At 39.2% G+C, this 14,209-nt stretch overlaps 1 protein-coding gene across 2 annotated transcripts in view; it reads right to left on the bottom strand.

Annotated features, from left to right (window-relative positions):
• Positions 1-5,143: 5,143 nt before the first annotated feature.
• The window catches only part of LOC117409129 (ADAMTS-like protein 1), a 235,444-nt gene continuing 226,378 nt past the window's right edge, over positions 5,144-14,209 (bottom strand). For both annotated transcript variants that reach the window (XM_058999955.1, XM_034014768.3), the window contains 6 exons: positions 11,203-11,415; positions 10,156-10,336; positions 9,603-9,810; positions 8,619-8,728; positions 8,043-8,263; positions 5,144-7,719 (listed from right to left, as the gene is read on the bottom strand). In XM_058999955.1, the coding sequence (XP_058855938.1) occupies positions 7,613-7,719; positions 8,043-8,263; positions 8,619-8,728; positions 9,603-9,810; positions 10,156-10,336; positions 11,203-11,415 (1,040 nt within the window). In that variant the 3' untranslated portion in view covers positions 5,144-7,612. The remainder of the gene's footprint in view (positions 7,720-8,042; positions 8,264-8,618; positions 8,729-9,602; positions 9,811-10,155; positions 10,337-11,202; positions 11,416-14,209) is intronic.

The following is a 14,209-nucleotide window of genomic DNA, read 5'->3' as shown; positions in this document are numbered from 1 at the left end:
AAGACTATTGCCTATTTTGCATGATTGTTGCAACTTTGAGGGTCTAGGGCTATATAAGTGGCCTACACGCAGGTTTGGTATGTGCTGTCAGTTTTGGAAGATAGCAGTTGTATGTTTTTTCGATTCCTTACCACTCCTACAATATTGATTGGGGATTGATTTGAGCATTTTCAATTTAATGAAAACGCTTTTTCAATTTATAAATGCTGCAGTTGCTTAATATTTTGTTCAACATTTCTCTTCACGACCCCAAAAAGATGAATGATAATGACAAAAACCTGATAATGACACTGAGCACCTCTTTCAAAGAGGATACGGCAGACAATTGTATAACTGGAATCAAGAACCATACTGGCATGTTTTGTTCAGTGAGTTTGGGTGTCTCGTTCACAAAGTATAGCTAACAATTCTTGAACAAGTGCCAGATTGTGTTGTTGCATTCAGATGTGTTAGTAGATGGAATGTGGGGTTCTTTTGTGCTGCTAGTGAAGGGCAGGGCAACAAAAGGCCATGCTTCAGAGTCCATGTAGTGCTGGTCTTTTTCTTTGCACGTGAAATAAAATCTCATCCTCTGTAACCTTTTCTGTTTTGTTCTGGGCTTTCAGACTGTAAGTTGGAATGTTTTGGAATGTAGCCATTGAAGATTTTTATCTAATCAGGTCTTCAATTACAACTGTGACATACAGAGAAAACGTCTAAAAGCTTCTCTGAGCCATAATAAACCAAGTAGTTGATTTTCTTAAATGTTCTCCTTTGTTCTACTGTAATCTACTCACTTTTGAATTGGGGGAAATGGTTTGTTTCCCGTTTCTCAATTAAATCAAAGGGATTAATGAAGTTGATCTAAATAGTGAAGGGGGTGGCATATTCTTGTGAAACATCTGTTATGTTGTTATAATTGTATTTACAACACTTGTATGATCAGGAAAATACTGTTCATATTATTTATTTCTTAGCAGACACCCTTATCCAGGGCGACTTACAATTGTTACAAGATATCACATTATTTTTACATACAATTACCCATTTATACAGTTGGGTTTTCACTGGAGCAATCTAGGTAAAGTACCTTGCCCAAGGGTACAGCAGCAGTGTCTCCCCACCTGGGATTGAACCCACAACCCTCCGGTCAAGAGTCCAGAGCCCTAACCACTACTCCACACTGCTGCCCATATTGCAAACACACTACAAGAACAATCACATACTTGGGTGTTTAGTTCATGTAGTAAATGTTTCTAAATGGTAACTACATGTACTTTAATATACCTATATTTTGAGTCAAGTGTTATAATGGATAACCCCAAATGGACACTGACATGGTACTAGCAGGCACATAAAGAACAGGTATTGCCAAATGCTTGTCAAATATTACCTGATTGTACTAAGAAAACTTCTTTGGGAAAGTGGAATTTTATACATTTCTTTTTTTGCTGTTTTTTCAAGAAAAAAAGACATGAAAATGATATTAATAACTTTTTTGGTAAAGAAGCATTTATAATTTTGAGCCTTCTCAATGTAAAGAGTTTGCAAACATGCACCCTTACATTATGCTCTTTACTATGTATTTTACATTGATACTGGTATTTCTACCCTGTATGGAACCAGGATTGGTTTCTCTTATGTAACAAAGTGATTTTTGGAAATACACAGAATTGAAAGTGAATATACCAGTGTTTTCTCTATCAGATACCCTAGATCAGGGCTTCTCAAACTCTGCAGATTTTTCAAATTAAATATAACATTTAATAAGTAACTTGAACTCAGCAACTGTTTACGCGCTGAAAACAAGTAAAACGGTCTAATTAAGCAAACTATTAGTTCAATTAAGGGTATACAGTGATCCCTCGCTATAACGCGGGTCTCGGGGGACACACAATATGAGCGTTCTAACCAAAGAGCGTTAGGGACACATAACAACACACGTCTGACTAAAATACAAAATAAAATAACTCCCGTTCTATAATGCACATATAGTGAAAAAAAATAACTTGCCCTGAATTAACAATGCATAAAGCAAGTAAACACATTAGGAAAGAACCACGTAATAGGCCTAATATTTATGTAGTTATAAAACGAATGCTGAATTATAAAATGCCAGCGCAGCGTTTCTTCAGATCAGATACTGTATCAAAAGGGAGAGACCGAAACGGAAGTTAGACTGAGAAGTTGGTTGTAGTTTGAACAACACCGGTACTGTATTTACTGTAGAAATATTGCGTGCATCACTGGTATAGGGAATTAGGAGCGTTATATTCGAGGTGCATTATAATGAGAGCCTTACAAGGGAGCACTGTAGTTAAGTAATTGAGCGCTCCGTTGGAATGAAAACCAGAAGACACAGGGGGTCCCCAGGACCAGGTTTGAAGCCCTGATCTAGATGGTATTATAATACACTGCCTGTCCTGTATTATTCATTATATCATTTTAAGTATTTTGCAATTTGTAAGTTCTAATGGGGAATAAAAATTGTACAATAATGTACAACTTTTTTTTTTTTTTTTTTTTTTTTTTTTTAAATTCAGGAGTGACTCTCCAAGTCATGTTTACTTGTATTTTTCTGGGGCAACTTGTCAACAGCACAAGCTGAGTAGTTTACAGTTTCACCAGAAAATGAGGGACGGGGTAAAAGCCGGAACGTCTTTTATTATCATTTATTGAATTACTGACACATGTTCTAATATTTTACGCTTTATTCCTTCATATTTCCATTCTAGGCGTCACCGCTGTCCACACCTTCCTACAGTATTCTACAAGTGTGACAAACCCTGTTTGATCAGAGTACAAGATAACTACTACCCACACAGCAACACTGGAGCAGCACTGTCATGCTGACCCAAAACATCGTTATCAGAGGAACCCAGACAAAACGGAAAGCCCCACCACGTTCAGGTAAGATTGGTGCTGAGTACGCTACAGTATGTGCCACCTAAAGGTGTTTGTAATGCATTTCACGGTGCAGTTGCTTTGATTTTTCACAGCCGTTGTACAACTTATCATCTTTACCACTGTTTTGACTTAACGTTCAATTTATAATGCCTGTCTAAGGAAGCCTCTAGTATTATGTTCTGTATTATAAAAGTTTGCCAAAAGGTTTGGAATCACTAGGTCACAGATTTATTGTAATCCGATATGGGCACTTGGGTAACCAGTTTCAAGGTCTCCAATCATATTGTTCAGTCAAGTAAACCTTTAAGGGGACCTATAAGCACAGTGAAGTGCAATGCAGTGATGTGCTTTTGAATTGATTGTTCTGAGCAGTGTGGTGTAAAAAACAGGATGTTTTCTTGAATTAGATTTTTGAAATTAATGCCAAAATAATGCAGTTTAGGTCATTACATCATATGGAAATATGAAATGGTAGTAATTGACACTTTAATTACCCAGGCGGATCTACCTCTTTCATAACCTTACGTTTTCTGCAGCACATTTTAGACATGCAGCAGAGTATATATATTCTAACCAAAATAAATCATATTCAGAGAACAGAGCTGGAAGGATGTTGTAAATGCTCTACTAACTAGAGAGCTACTAAAGAATGATATGAAAGTCAGTTATGTACAGTAAGTCCTATACCTCATCAGATCTGTGTGACAAAGTTAAAATAGCACTTAAAAAAATTAATACATCTAAAGTAGTTGCACCTTACACATTGCTTGTTCCAGTACCTTCTTCCCCCTTTTTTATTAAAGCTTAATACTGTACATCCTACTTAATAAACACAATTCTTACTTGAAAAAGCATACTATATGTATTGAAAAGAGACCGACTTTGTGTATACTGCATTGTGAGAAAAAGCATTTGCTCAGCTTTCATTTACATACTTGCATGTTAAAATGTGCAGTATAAGTACCATGCAAATACCAGATTTATTAGTTAAAAACCAACACCAAGGTGAAAAAATACTTGTGCCAATAATTTCTGAAATTGAAAAAGACTTTATTAGCTTAAGCTTAATTTAGTACTTAATTCAACACTACTGAGTGTTTGATATTTATGGATGTTTGTAGAAATATCAGTGTAGCAAGCTTGATTTATCTAGCGCTTGTCTATTAATATGGACACCTTGGTGTTTGTTTATCTTCATTTGTATAGGCTTGACATTTTATATGACTTCAGTAACTTCACAACAGGACATTCAATGTGGAAATTAAAAAAATACTAGAATATTTTTAAATGTAACATTGCTACATACTGTAAAAAAAAAAAAAAAAAGTCTTCAACCAGGGGAGCATTCACCTCACATGTACCGAGGTCAAGTTATTACATTTACTTTAAAACCTTTTATTTGTATTGATTTCAGATGATTACATAGTATGGGGGATTAAAAAACGAGAAAACTTCAAAACACAAGACAGCTTAAAGCAGTGCACAGGAGTATGTACCCATACTCCAGCTGACGCGGACTTCGTGGAGCACAACATTTCACCAGCTTAGCAGACCGCCCTCAAACTCAAGCCTGGAAATGTACCCCTTTTGAATCCAAGTTCACTACGAAAGATGACTAAGTCATGGGATGCCAAGGTGGTGCCCTTGATCAGAAGGGTAAAGCAAATAGAGAAACCTATTGGCCCATTTGAAAACACAACCTCTTTCCGGGCTAACTATGCGTCACATGCCCCTGCTTGCACTCTGAAACACTGGTAACGCAGAGAGGAAAGTAAATAGCGTATTGGACTACACTTGTAATTAATCAAAATAATAATTAACGCAGCTTAAATGCTTCAGCTGCTTAAGCAGAGGTCAGTCCTTTCCCAAGACTCAGATATATATATTTTTTTTAAATGCCATGTAAAGTTTCATTTTAATATCTCTGACAAACATATTTTAAATTTTTATTTATCCGACTACCTTTTTAGTTCACAAGCGGTTTCTTATACAATTGATGAGATATTGTGTCAATTAAGAGATGGGGGGGGGGGGGGGGGGGGTACTCAATATATACACAATGGCATTACATAAATAAGGGATCTATTGAATCCGTGGTGTTATCCAATTAAAACTGTGCTTTTAAGGTGTTAGGAAATATTTGAAGGGTAATCTTTGGTTGGAACTAGAATGTGGAATGCCAAGATTGCCATCAGCTATAATGGGTATTGATTGACAGTTATAAATGTTCTTAGCATTTTTTTTCCCCTCACACTGATTTTTTTTTAAAATTGTTATTACCTATGGCATTACATGCCACCTTTCCATGGTTAGGTGCAATCAGTATTCACCAGCAACTTTAAACAATAGGTAGTTTAAGTAAATTGTCATTTTTGGTCAGACACAGAAATACAGTAAAGTTTTCAATGGTAGAAGACAGATGCCACAGAGCATAGTACTGGAAAATGAGTCCTACTCAGTGTGTGGTGGTGAACGATAGTGTTACATGAATCAGAAATGAATCTTACGTGCACCACCCAAAACAAATAGCTCCTGGTATGATGATCAAAACAAAACACACACAGAAAATAATATTTTAATAAATAGCTGTATTAAAAAGTATTCATATAAATATATTTGCAGGAAAAGACATGTTGCTAGATCATTGTCACATGCTGTAATTAAACCACTCAGTCAGACAGCTTGAACCGTCAATGTGACCAGTGTTACAAAAACTCTTGATGTGTAAAGAATAAAGACTGATGAAAACCCTTGTATGGTACGTACACACGGACCAGCCCATTTACTAAAGGAATGCAAATATGTAAGCTGCTTTTGGGGAGGAAGCAGTGAATCAGAAACAGTAATAAGTCAGCAGAACATCTCAGAAGTGCTTTAAAAACAATGGAAGAAGTTTACAACAACCAAAAAGGTAAAAAAAAATCACAATATTGCACTTTTTATACTTGACAATCTAATAAATAGATACAATGTGGTAAAACAAAACAAAAAACATTTCTCATTAAATTATTTACAAAACACAGGAGACCCATTACAAAAAGGAGAATATTCCCTGCCACATACATCATTTCTCACAAACTGTTTTCCTGGCATCAGTTTGTACATCTTTTCCAGGACACTTTATTTATACCAGCCCGCAAAAGGACTTCAGTTATGGAGAGTTTAATACAATAGTAGTTTTGCAATGTAAAAGCAGAGATATATGTTCATACATGGGGGGGGGGGAGGGGGAATGCAGGTGCTTCTGTGTTTAGTTAATATTGGTGCAGATGGCCTTCAAAATATAAATGTTTAAAACACAATATTTTAGGAGAAGTTAATAGAGGAGCACTACAGTACGAGGCTCCCTCTTGTACATATCTGCAGAGAGCTGTCAGAAACTGATTTGTGGGGAACTGCTTTCTAACTGATTAAGCTGATTATTGTATTTACGCTATATCTGCATGAATATAGAAAAATGAAAGCGCCAATGACCACAACATTTCTGCTGGGTAGACCCCAACCAGACACAAGAAATTCTCTGTATATTTAGTTAGTGTTATTGCTACACAATCTCTACATAGAGAAACATCCACCAAATGCAGAAAAACTAACAAATCAAACCGATCCCACTCGTGACAGAAATATACCATATCAAACAAGTTTAAAATGATTTCTGCTGAAACACTAACTGTTAATGAACCATGCATGCTTAAAAAAAACATATTTTTTATAATTACAACAAACAGCTCTATTCCGAAAAATAAGGCACATGATTAACTAGAATCCTCCAGACATATGCAAATCAGACAACGTGACTATATTTTTAGCAGTGCTCAGTTTACACAACTCAAAATACATCGTCATTACTGCACTGAAAGACCCAAAAATGAAATTATTTTGTATACGTAAACGGCACATCAGGTTGTAATCACAAATAAAATTTAGCTTTATACATCTGTCAAAAATTAACCGCCTGCCTAGCAGACACCTTTTAGATGCCTGATTCTGTAGTCAGACGGCAGTGTGTGACCAGAAAATCTAGGAGACATCACTGTTATATCGGCTATTAATTTAAGTGGGAAGCTGCTTCTTTCTCCTCTCCTTCCAAACACTATCATAGCTTGGACTGGTTCCAAACAGATTTGTTTTATCTAAATTTAGTTCCCTCTGGCTTTGGGTTTCTTCATAATTAAATTTTACCTTGGCACAATGTATTTCAGCATGGGATAGCTTGGTCCGGGACTAAACCAACAGTTGTGATCAAATTTTGAACCCCTGTTTATTACTGGCAATGCAATGCTGGCGGGTATGGAATAAGGCCCATAGTGGGTTAATACTGTCATACCTTTTACCCTAAAAGCAAATATCATTAACCTTCTGCTCATACAGCATATCAGCTCCATCCGTGAATTTAACAGGCAATTCAAAAAACCCAGATTCCAGCTCAGTCACAGTGTGGATTAGTTTGAGAAAGGATGCTGGATCCCTGGCCTTCACCATTTTCACAACGGTTCTTCAGGTCATATTTGTTCTTTACAATAATATAAAAATATCCTCGATCCATGGTTACCACCCCCCACCCCCCCCAAATCCCTCCAAAGCAAAGGAGAGAGTAATGATTCTGCCCTAGCACTGTTTCATCAGCCTAGTGGAAGAGCCCATTGTCATTGCCTCTGTATTGTCTGAAAGGTTCCATCTCTCTATGTCTTTTTTTTCACCCACAGAACTGAACAAGCAGATTCCCTCATGTGTCCTTGCATGACTCACAGCAGCGCACCTTGAATTGGGAGAGCTGGCAGAGTTTCAGCTGCTTGACTTTCTCACAGTGTCTGGTGGTGTCCCGGCACTCTACTGTAAGAAAACAATGACGGCATTAAAGACCTGTACCGTGTTCAGAAAAGGATAGCGAGTAAAAGAGATAGCTAACTAGTAAAAGGACGAAGTCCCAAGTTACAATTTTTCTCTAATGTTGGCTTGACTGCTGCTAAAAAGTGTATCTTGAAAGTCTGTCCCTATTAGAGTTTGGCACTGGCTGAACAATTTAGATACACTGTCCACATGGAGACATCCATTATTCAATGGGACTGTGTTCTTTCAGCAATAAATGTAACCTTACCCAGTCTTAGACTTCCTATATATAGTAAACTTAATAAAATCATAAACAAGAGACTCACATTTCTCACAGGGGAGGATGTTACAGCGCTGCCAGTTGGCGGGTCTCTGTCTCCAGGAACAGAACTGCTCCCTCCCGGCCTTGCTGCTCTGGAGGTGTACGCATTCCACCCTCCTGGACTGGAAGCCGTAGTTCCCACAGGTGGCTGTGCACTGAGTCCAAGAGCCCACATGCCACTGCACATTGCAGGCCTCGGAAGTACAGCTCCGGGTGCTGGGTGGCCTGCAGGCAATCACACACGCAAGCACACCAGGCTTTACTTTGAGATTAAACACATGCACTTGTGACCTTTAACGCTGGTCTAAACCCAAATTAAGATCACCTACATTTCCAAGTGTTTTAATTTTTATTTTGAAAATGAAAAAAGTTAGTTATTTTGGGATTCTGTGATTTTAACCCAGTATGCCTGAATTCTAAGTCCAAGTGACCTATAATATAGGACAATAGACAATTAGCCTGCAATGAATCTAGATCCCAGATCTATGTATTGGCTGGTATACAAGTGTCTGATTCCACTAGTGCAAAAGCAGCAGAAGTGTTACAAAATGAAATTCCTTAATACAAACAAACATCTTACCTGGGCACACTACTGCACTGATTAAACGTCATCACAGTACCATTCTTTGCCTGGCAGAACACCTGTCTGTGCTGTGTAGCTTGTTTTAGTCCAATACATTGGCCATTACACTGTTAAAGAAAAAACAGACATGTTAATTATGTCGAGTGGTCTGGCAGGCTCAATCACGCAGCTGTCTAAACAATTGTCTGTGAGCTTGAGGGTGCCATGGTTTTCATTGACCCTCCCCTGCCCCTTACACATAAACCTGTTTAACATTAAACCTACAATTGAAAATTGTCATGTCACAATTTAGCCAACTTTAAGAAGAAACCAATGATGCAGCAGGAATGAAATCCCATTGATCCTCTGCCAATAATGAGTTCCTGAGTCTCTAATTGTGAAAAGCATGTGCATTGAAAGGAATTACACTCTTCAGCCTTCTGAATCACCCCCCCTCCGCCCCCCCACCACCGAGTAAAAAAAAAAAAAAAAAAAAATCTGTCAGACACTATCCAGTTACGTTAAAACCTGTGAAAGGTACAATTCTATCCTGACAAGATGAGGTTTGAGCACAGTTACTTTTTGAATATCTGTTTTCATGCCTTGCATGATGTAACCAAGTACTTAAAACTTCCTATTGCAAAATAACACAGCTTTTTTTTTTTTTTTTTAAATTCAGACCTGTGCTAAATAGCATTAAATTGCATTTAATAACCGACAGAGAAGATTGTCAGGTAACATATAAAACTGTATCACTGCCAACCCACAAGGCTTATATGAACAATTATTTTATAAATGTGTTATAACTATAAATCTATATTTTTATAGTTTATTAACTGTGTGTTCAAAAATGATCCTTAAATTAGAAAAACAAATGGCAGACTGGGGTGACGGGAGATGAAGTCTGGCATCAGTGACATCTTAAAGATGGCGGATATTCTACTTGTACCAATGAAAAAAAGTAGCAGAACAGGAAGTCTTTCCCCAGTTACCCACACTCACCTGCGCCCAGGTGGACGTGGCCCACTCCACACAGGGAAGAGTGTTGCACGGCTGCATGTCTGCTGGGCGTTTGCCAGCAAGGGTGCAGCTCACTTCTATCAGGGTCACAGAGATTCCAGCAGCTGTTACCTTGTTGCAGGTGACTTTGCGGCTCAGCATGCCCCCTCCACAGCTCTGTGAGCATGGAGACCAGGGTGTCACTAGCCACCTGAGCAGGGCACAAGGCAGCACATTAGTGGCTTTTGTTATACAACACAAAACAAAGTTGCTTGTAAATGTAATTGCGTACATCTGAACTAAAAGGTATCTGATATAACTCACAGCCAAGTACTGGTCTGTGATCATCTACGCAAATGTTACTGCGCTTTTTTACTGGCCTGCACGCTGGAGAGCTACGGTAGCACGCCTACACATTCAGGAAACGTCTGTATAGTTAGACACAGCCCTGGTTTGATAAAAGGTACCAAACAGAATGTTTTGGATAAATATCATTCCACATTGTTGGATTTTTTCTATAACCTGTACAGTGAAAATTAGTAATAGTGAACCCTACCTGGGAAGACAGTCTTTGATATTGCAGGGAACTGGTTTCAGAGCAGGTTTAGGCTTGTCCCTGCAGAGTGACCGGTTGACTTCCAGGCTGTCCCACAGGCACTTCAGTCTCGGATATTGGGTGCCTTTGTTACCACAAGGAGCAGAGCATGGCATCAGGTCATCAACCCTCCACTCATAGTCTGTCCAAATATAAAAGAATATGTATTTAATTTTTTTTTCCCTGTCCTTCAAAGGCAATTAACTGACAACAATGAAATCTCAATTTATCCACAGGGCAGGGGAGGTACAAGCAGAGGCAATGTGAGCTGCCAAATTTTTATTTCAACCCTGCTCACCACTGCCACCTCCACGCTGACTCGGGAGGGACGAAGACTGACACACGCATCCTCCGAAACGTGTGCCGTCAGCCGTCTGCTTCTTTTCACTCTGCAGGCCCGCCATGCAGCCACCTCAGAGCTACAGCGTCGGAGGACCACGCAGCTCTGGGCAGCTTACAGGCAAGCCCGCAGGCGCCCGGCCAGTCTACAGGGGTCGCTGGTGCGCGGTGAGCCGAGGACACCCTGGCCGACCTAAGCCCTCCCCACCTGGGCAGCACTCGGTCAATTGTGCGCCACCCCCTGGGAACTCCCGTCCTCAGTCAGCAGTGGAATAGCCTGGACTTGAACCGGTGACCACCAGGCCCAATTGTTTACAGTTTTGAAGTAACTGACATTTTAAAATGTATTGGCAAATGTGATTAGGGTAATAAGGGGGGTGGGGGTGGGGGTATAGTAGAATATTCTTCACCCTCGTATGAGAGGCCAGTGGACTACATCTTTCAATTCTTGAGGTCACTTGGCTAGCATTACAATACTGTATCTGAAATTCACACTTTCCATGAAGCACATTTGAGATTTGATTGTATGAAACAGCCCTTGATAATTGTTATCATGTAGACAAAACAAACCTATAAAATTCAGAAAACACCCTTGAAACTCATAACAAACAACCACCTATCACAGAAACATACAAACAAATCTATATGTAACACTGGAAAATGACTTGCCTCGTATATCTAAGTCTGCCCTTTGCTGTAACGTGCCCGCGTCGTTCTCGGACAGGCAGCGCACTTCTCCATGAAGGTGCTTGGTAACATTTGGAAGTCGCAGGACCTGCCCTTCTGCCAGGAGCTGATGTGTTGTTTCTGCTGCACTGCCTAGAGGCTGGCTGTTGAGAAACCAGGAGATGTGTGGTCTGGGGTGGCCCTTCACAGGACAACCTGATTCAAGAGGGAGGAGATATATCGCTTTAGGGATTCATGAACTGAAGTCTGGAACCTCAGGGCCCTATTCACAAAGCTTTATGAAGAGCCCTTAGTTCAAAATCATGTTATGCACAAATATTCAAAATTCCATCAACAATCAGGCACATGAGTAATAGTCAGCTCCCATAAGCAAGTAAAAAAGCAAAAGTATTCAAATTAATTTCAAAAGGTCACATTTGCATACTTAGAAGCATAATCTAACTACTGTTTTATTTTGTTTCTTTATAGTTTATTTTTTTTTAAACTGTTTGCTTTCATTCAAATAATCTGCCTTAGCATTTTCTACAGCCTTCTTTTGAGAAACCAGGTGCATTACAGTGACATGATTGCACCTAGAGGATATTTTCCAACAGGCAAATCATCTGTCAGTTATTTAAAGAAGGCAATCCTCTGCCATGAGTCTGTCTCAAAATCTGTTTAATAACTTTACAATGGGCTGCTAATCTGAATGATTGTCCACCACAGGGCTGTAAATCACTGGTATTTGGACTCGAGATGATAGCTGGAGGTTCAGTCAGCTGGGAATAGCCTTGGAGGCTGTTCCTTGTTGAAATCGAGCACTATTGTCCACAGTTCCAGGAGCATCTGTTTTTCCCCAGTGTAAACTTGCAAAGCTTGGGTGGTTCCGAGGTTGCCAAACAAAAAACAAATTGAGTAATAATAAAACACAACTGAGGAACATTTCTTATGCATCTTTTTTTTTTTTTTTTACAGCATGTCTTTAAAAAGTTAAATGAGAACGATTTAGTTGGATTTGTACAACATCGCCTATATCCACTAAATAATCTCATTCACATAAGGCTGTGTCTGTGATATAATCATGTTCTAGTACTTGATAATATTGCCAAATCTCCCCTCCTGTCATTCATTCGACATCAAAAACTCAAACCGGACACCTAATTTCTTTGGACAACCTGTCTGTCTCCTGACATGCCTGGTTTAGCAAGGGATGGACTATGCCTTTTTTAAATGTATCTTAAAAATGTATTTTCTAATATTAGAGATTGACCGGTAGGTCTGTCCGGCCTGGGCTTTTCACATCTAAATATCAAAACCTCACCTGACATGTTAATTTAAGCTGCAATTTCTTCAATTGCCTTGCTCCTTTCATTTTTATCATGATGACTCTTTCCTTTTCATATTCTATAACATGGATATTTCTTGTAGAGAGCAATCAATTTCTCAACGCACTCCCATTGCCACGTAACTACAGACACCATTTCTCCAAGTTTTTTTAATGACTTTTACCACGTGACATCAACAGCAGCGCTTATTGGTTGTTTCCGAGCGGCTTGTCGTCCAGAATAGAGGGGAGCTCTGTTCTCTGACAACCTGTAGTTTCTCACAGACAAGAAACGATTTTCCCTCATAGACGGGATGATTTTGTTGGACCGACAGATCGTTGGCGACAAAATTGGCCCATGTATGGTGGCCTTAAGGATGGTCAAACGTATTTTAGATTTAAACAGAAACACATTTAAATTGATTTTTTTACGAATCAGTTTTAACCTAACTAACTTAAAGCTATTTAAAACAAACCAAAAAAAAAGTTTAAGCCATTAAAGCCCTTTAATGCACAAAAATCAGCTCATTATTAACCCGGAAGTCCATTTTGGATTTACTGTACATGCTGAACATTGAATTTCAATAGTAGAAAATGTAATAAAAACATTATATATATATATACACACTACCGGTCAAAAGTTTTAGAACACCTCCATTTTTCCAGTTTTTATTGAAATTTACGCAGTTTAATGTCTCAATGTACTCTGAAATTAAAGCATAGAACAAATAAACAATTGGAGATAAAAAAAGAAATCATGGAATCGTTTTGTTTAACAAAATTTAATCTAAATTTTTGACTCATCAAAGTAGCCACCTTTTGGAGATATAACAGCCGAACACACTCGTGGCTTTCTTTCTACAATGGAAATCAAATATTGTTCAGAAAGTTCTTCCCAACACTGTTGCAGAAGATCCCACAAATGTGTTGCACTTGTAGGTTGCTTTGCTTTCACCCTTCTGTCCAGTTCATCCCAAACCAGCTCGATGGGGTTTAAGTCTGGAGACTGTGCTGGCCATTCCATGATTTGAAGCCTACCGTCTTGTTCTTTTCTTCTAAGGTAGTTCTGACATAGCCTGGAGGTATGTTTTGGGTCATTATCTTGCTGTAGGATGAACCCCGGACCAACTAGGCGTATACCAGAGGATATTGCATGGCGCTGCAAAATGCTGTGGTAGCAGTTTTGGTTCAGGGTGCCACTCACTCTGTGCAAGTCGCCGACTCTGGATCCAGCAAAAGAGCCCTAGACCATCACGCTTCCTCCTACATGTTTGACAGTTGGTGTCACACACCGAGGAACCATGCTTTCGCCTACTCGACGGCGTACAAAAACCCTGCGTGATGAACCGAAGATTTCAAATTTTGATTCATCAGTCCATAAGACCTTCTTCCAGTCTTCAGTAGTCCACTGGCGGTGCTTCATGGCCCAGGCAAGCCTCTTTTTCTTATTTTGCCATCTTAGCAATGGCTTTCTTACTGCCACTCGACCTGTCAAACCTGCAGCTCGAAGTCTTCTCTTCACAGTTGAAACTGAGACTTGCTTACTTCGACCAGTGTTAAGCTGTGCTTGAAGCTGTTGTCCTGTGAGCCGCCTATCACGCAAGCTGTTGACTCTCAGAAACTTGTCTTCTGATTCTGTTGTGGCTCTGGGTCTGCCAGACCTCTTCCTGTCAGAGTTTCCTCCAG

This window comes from Acipenser ruthenus, chromosome 2, assembly GCF_902713425.1.
Source record: "Acipenser ruthenus chromosome 2, fAciRut3.2 maternal haplotype, whole genome shotgun sequence".
NCBI classification, from domain to species: domain Eukaryota; kingdom Metazoa; phylum Chordata; class Actinopteri; order Acipenseriformes; family Acipenseridae; genus Acipenser; species Acipenser ruthenus.
This window is presented reverse-complemented; position numbering and strand designations above follow the sequence as displayed.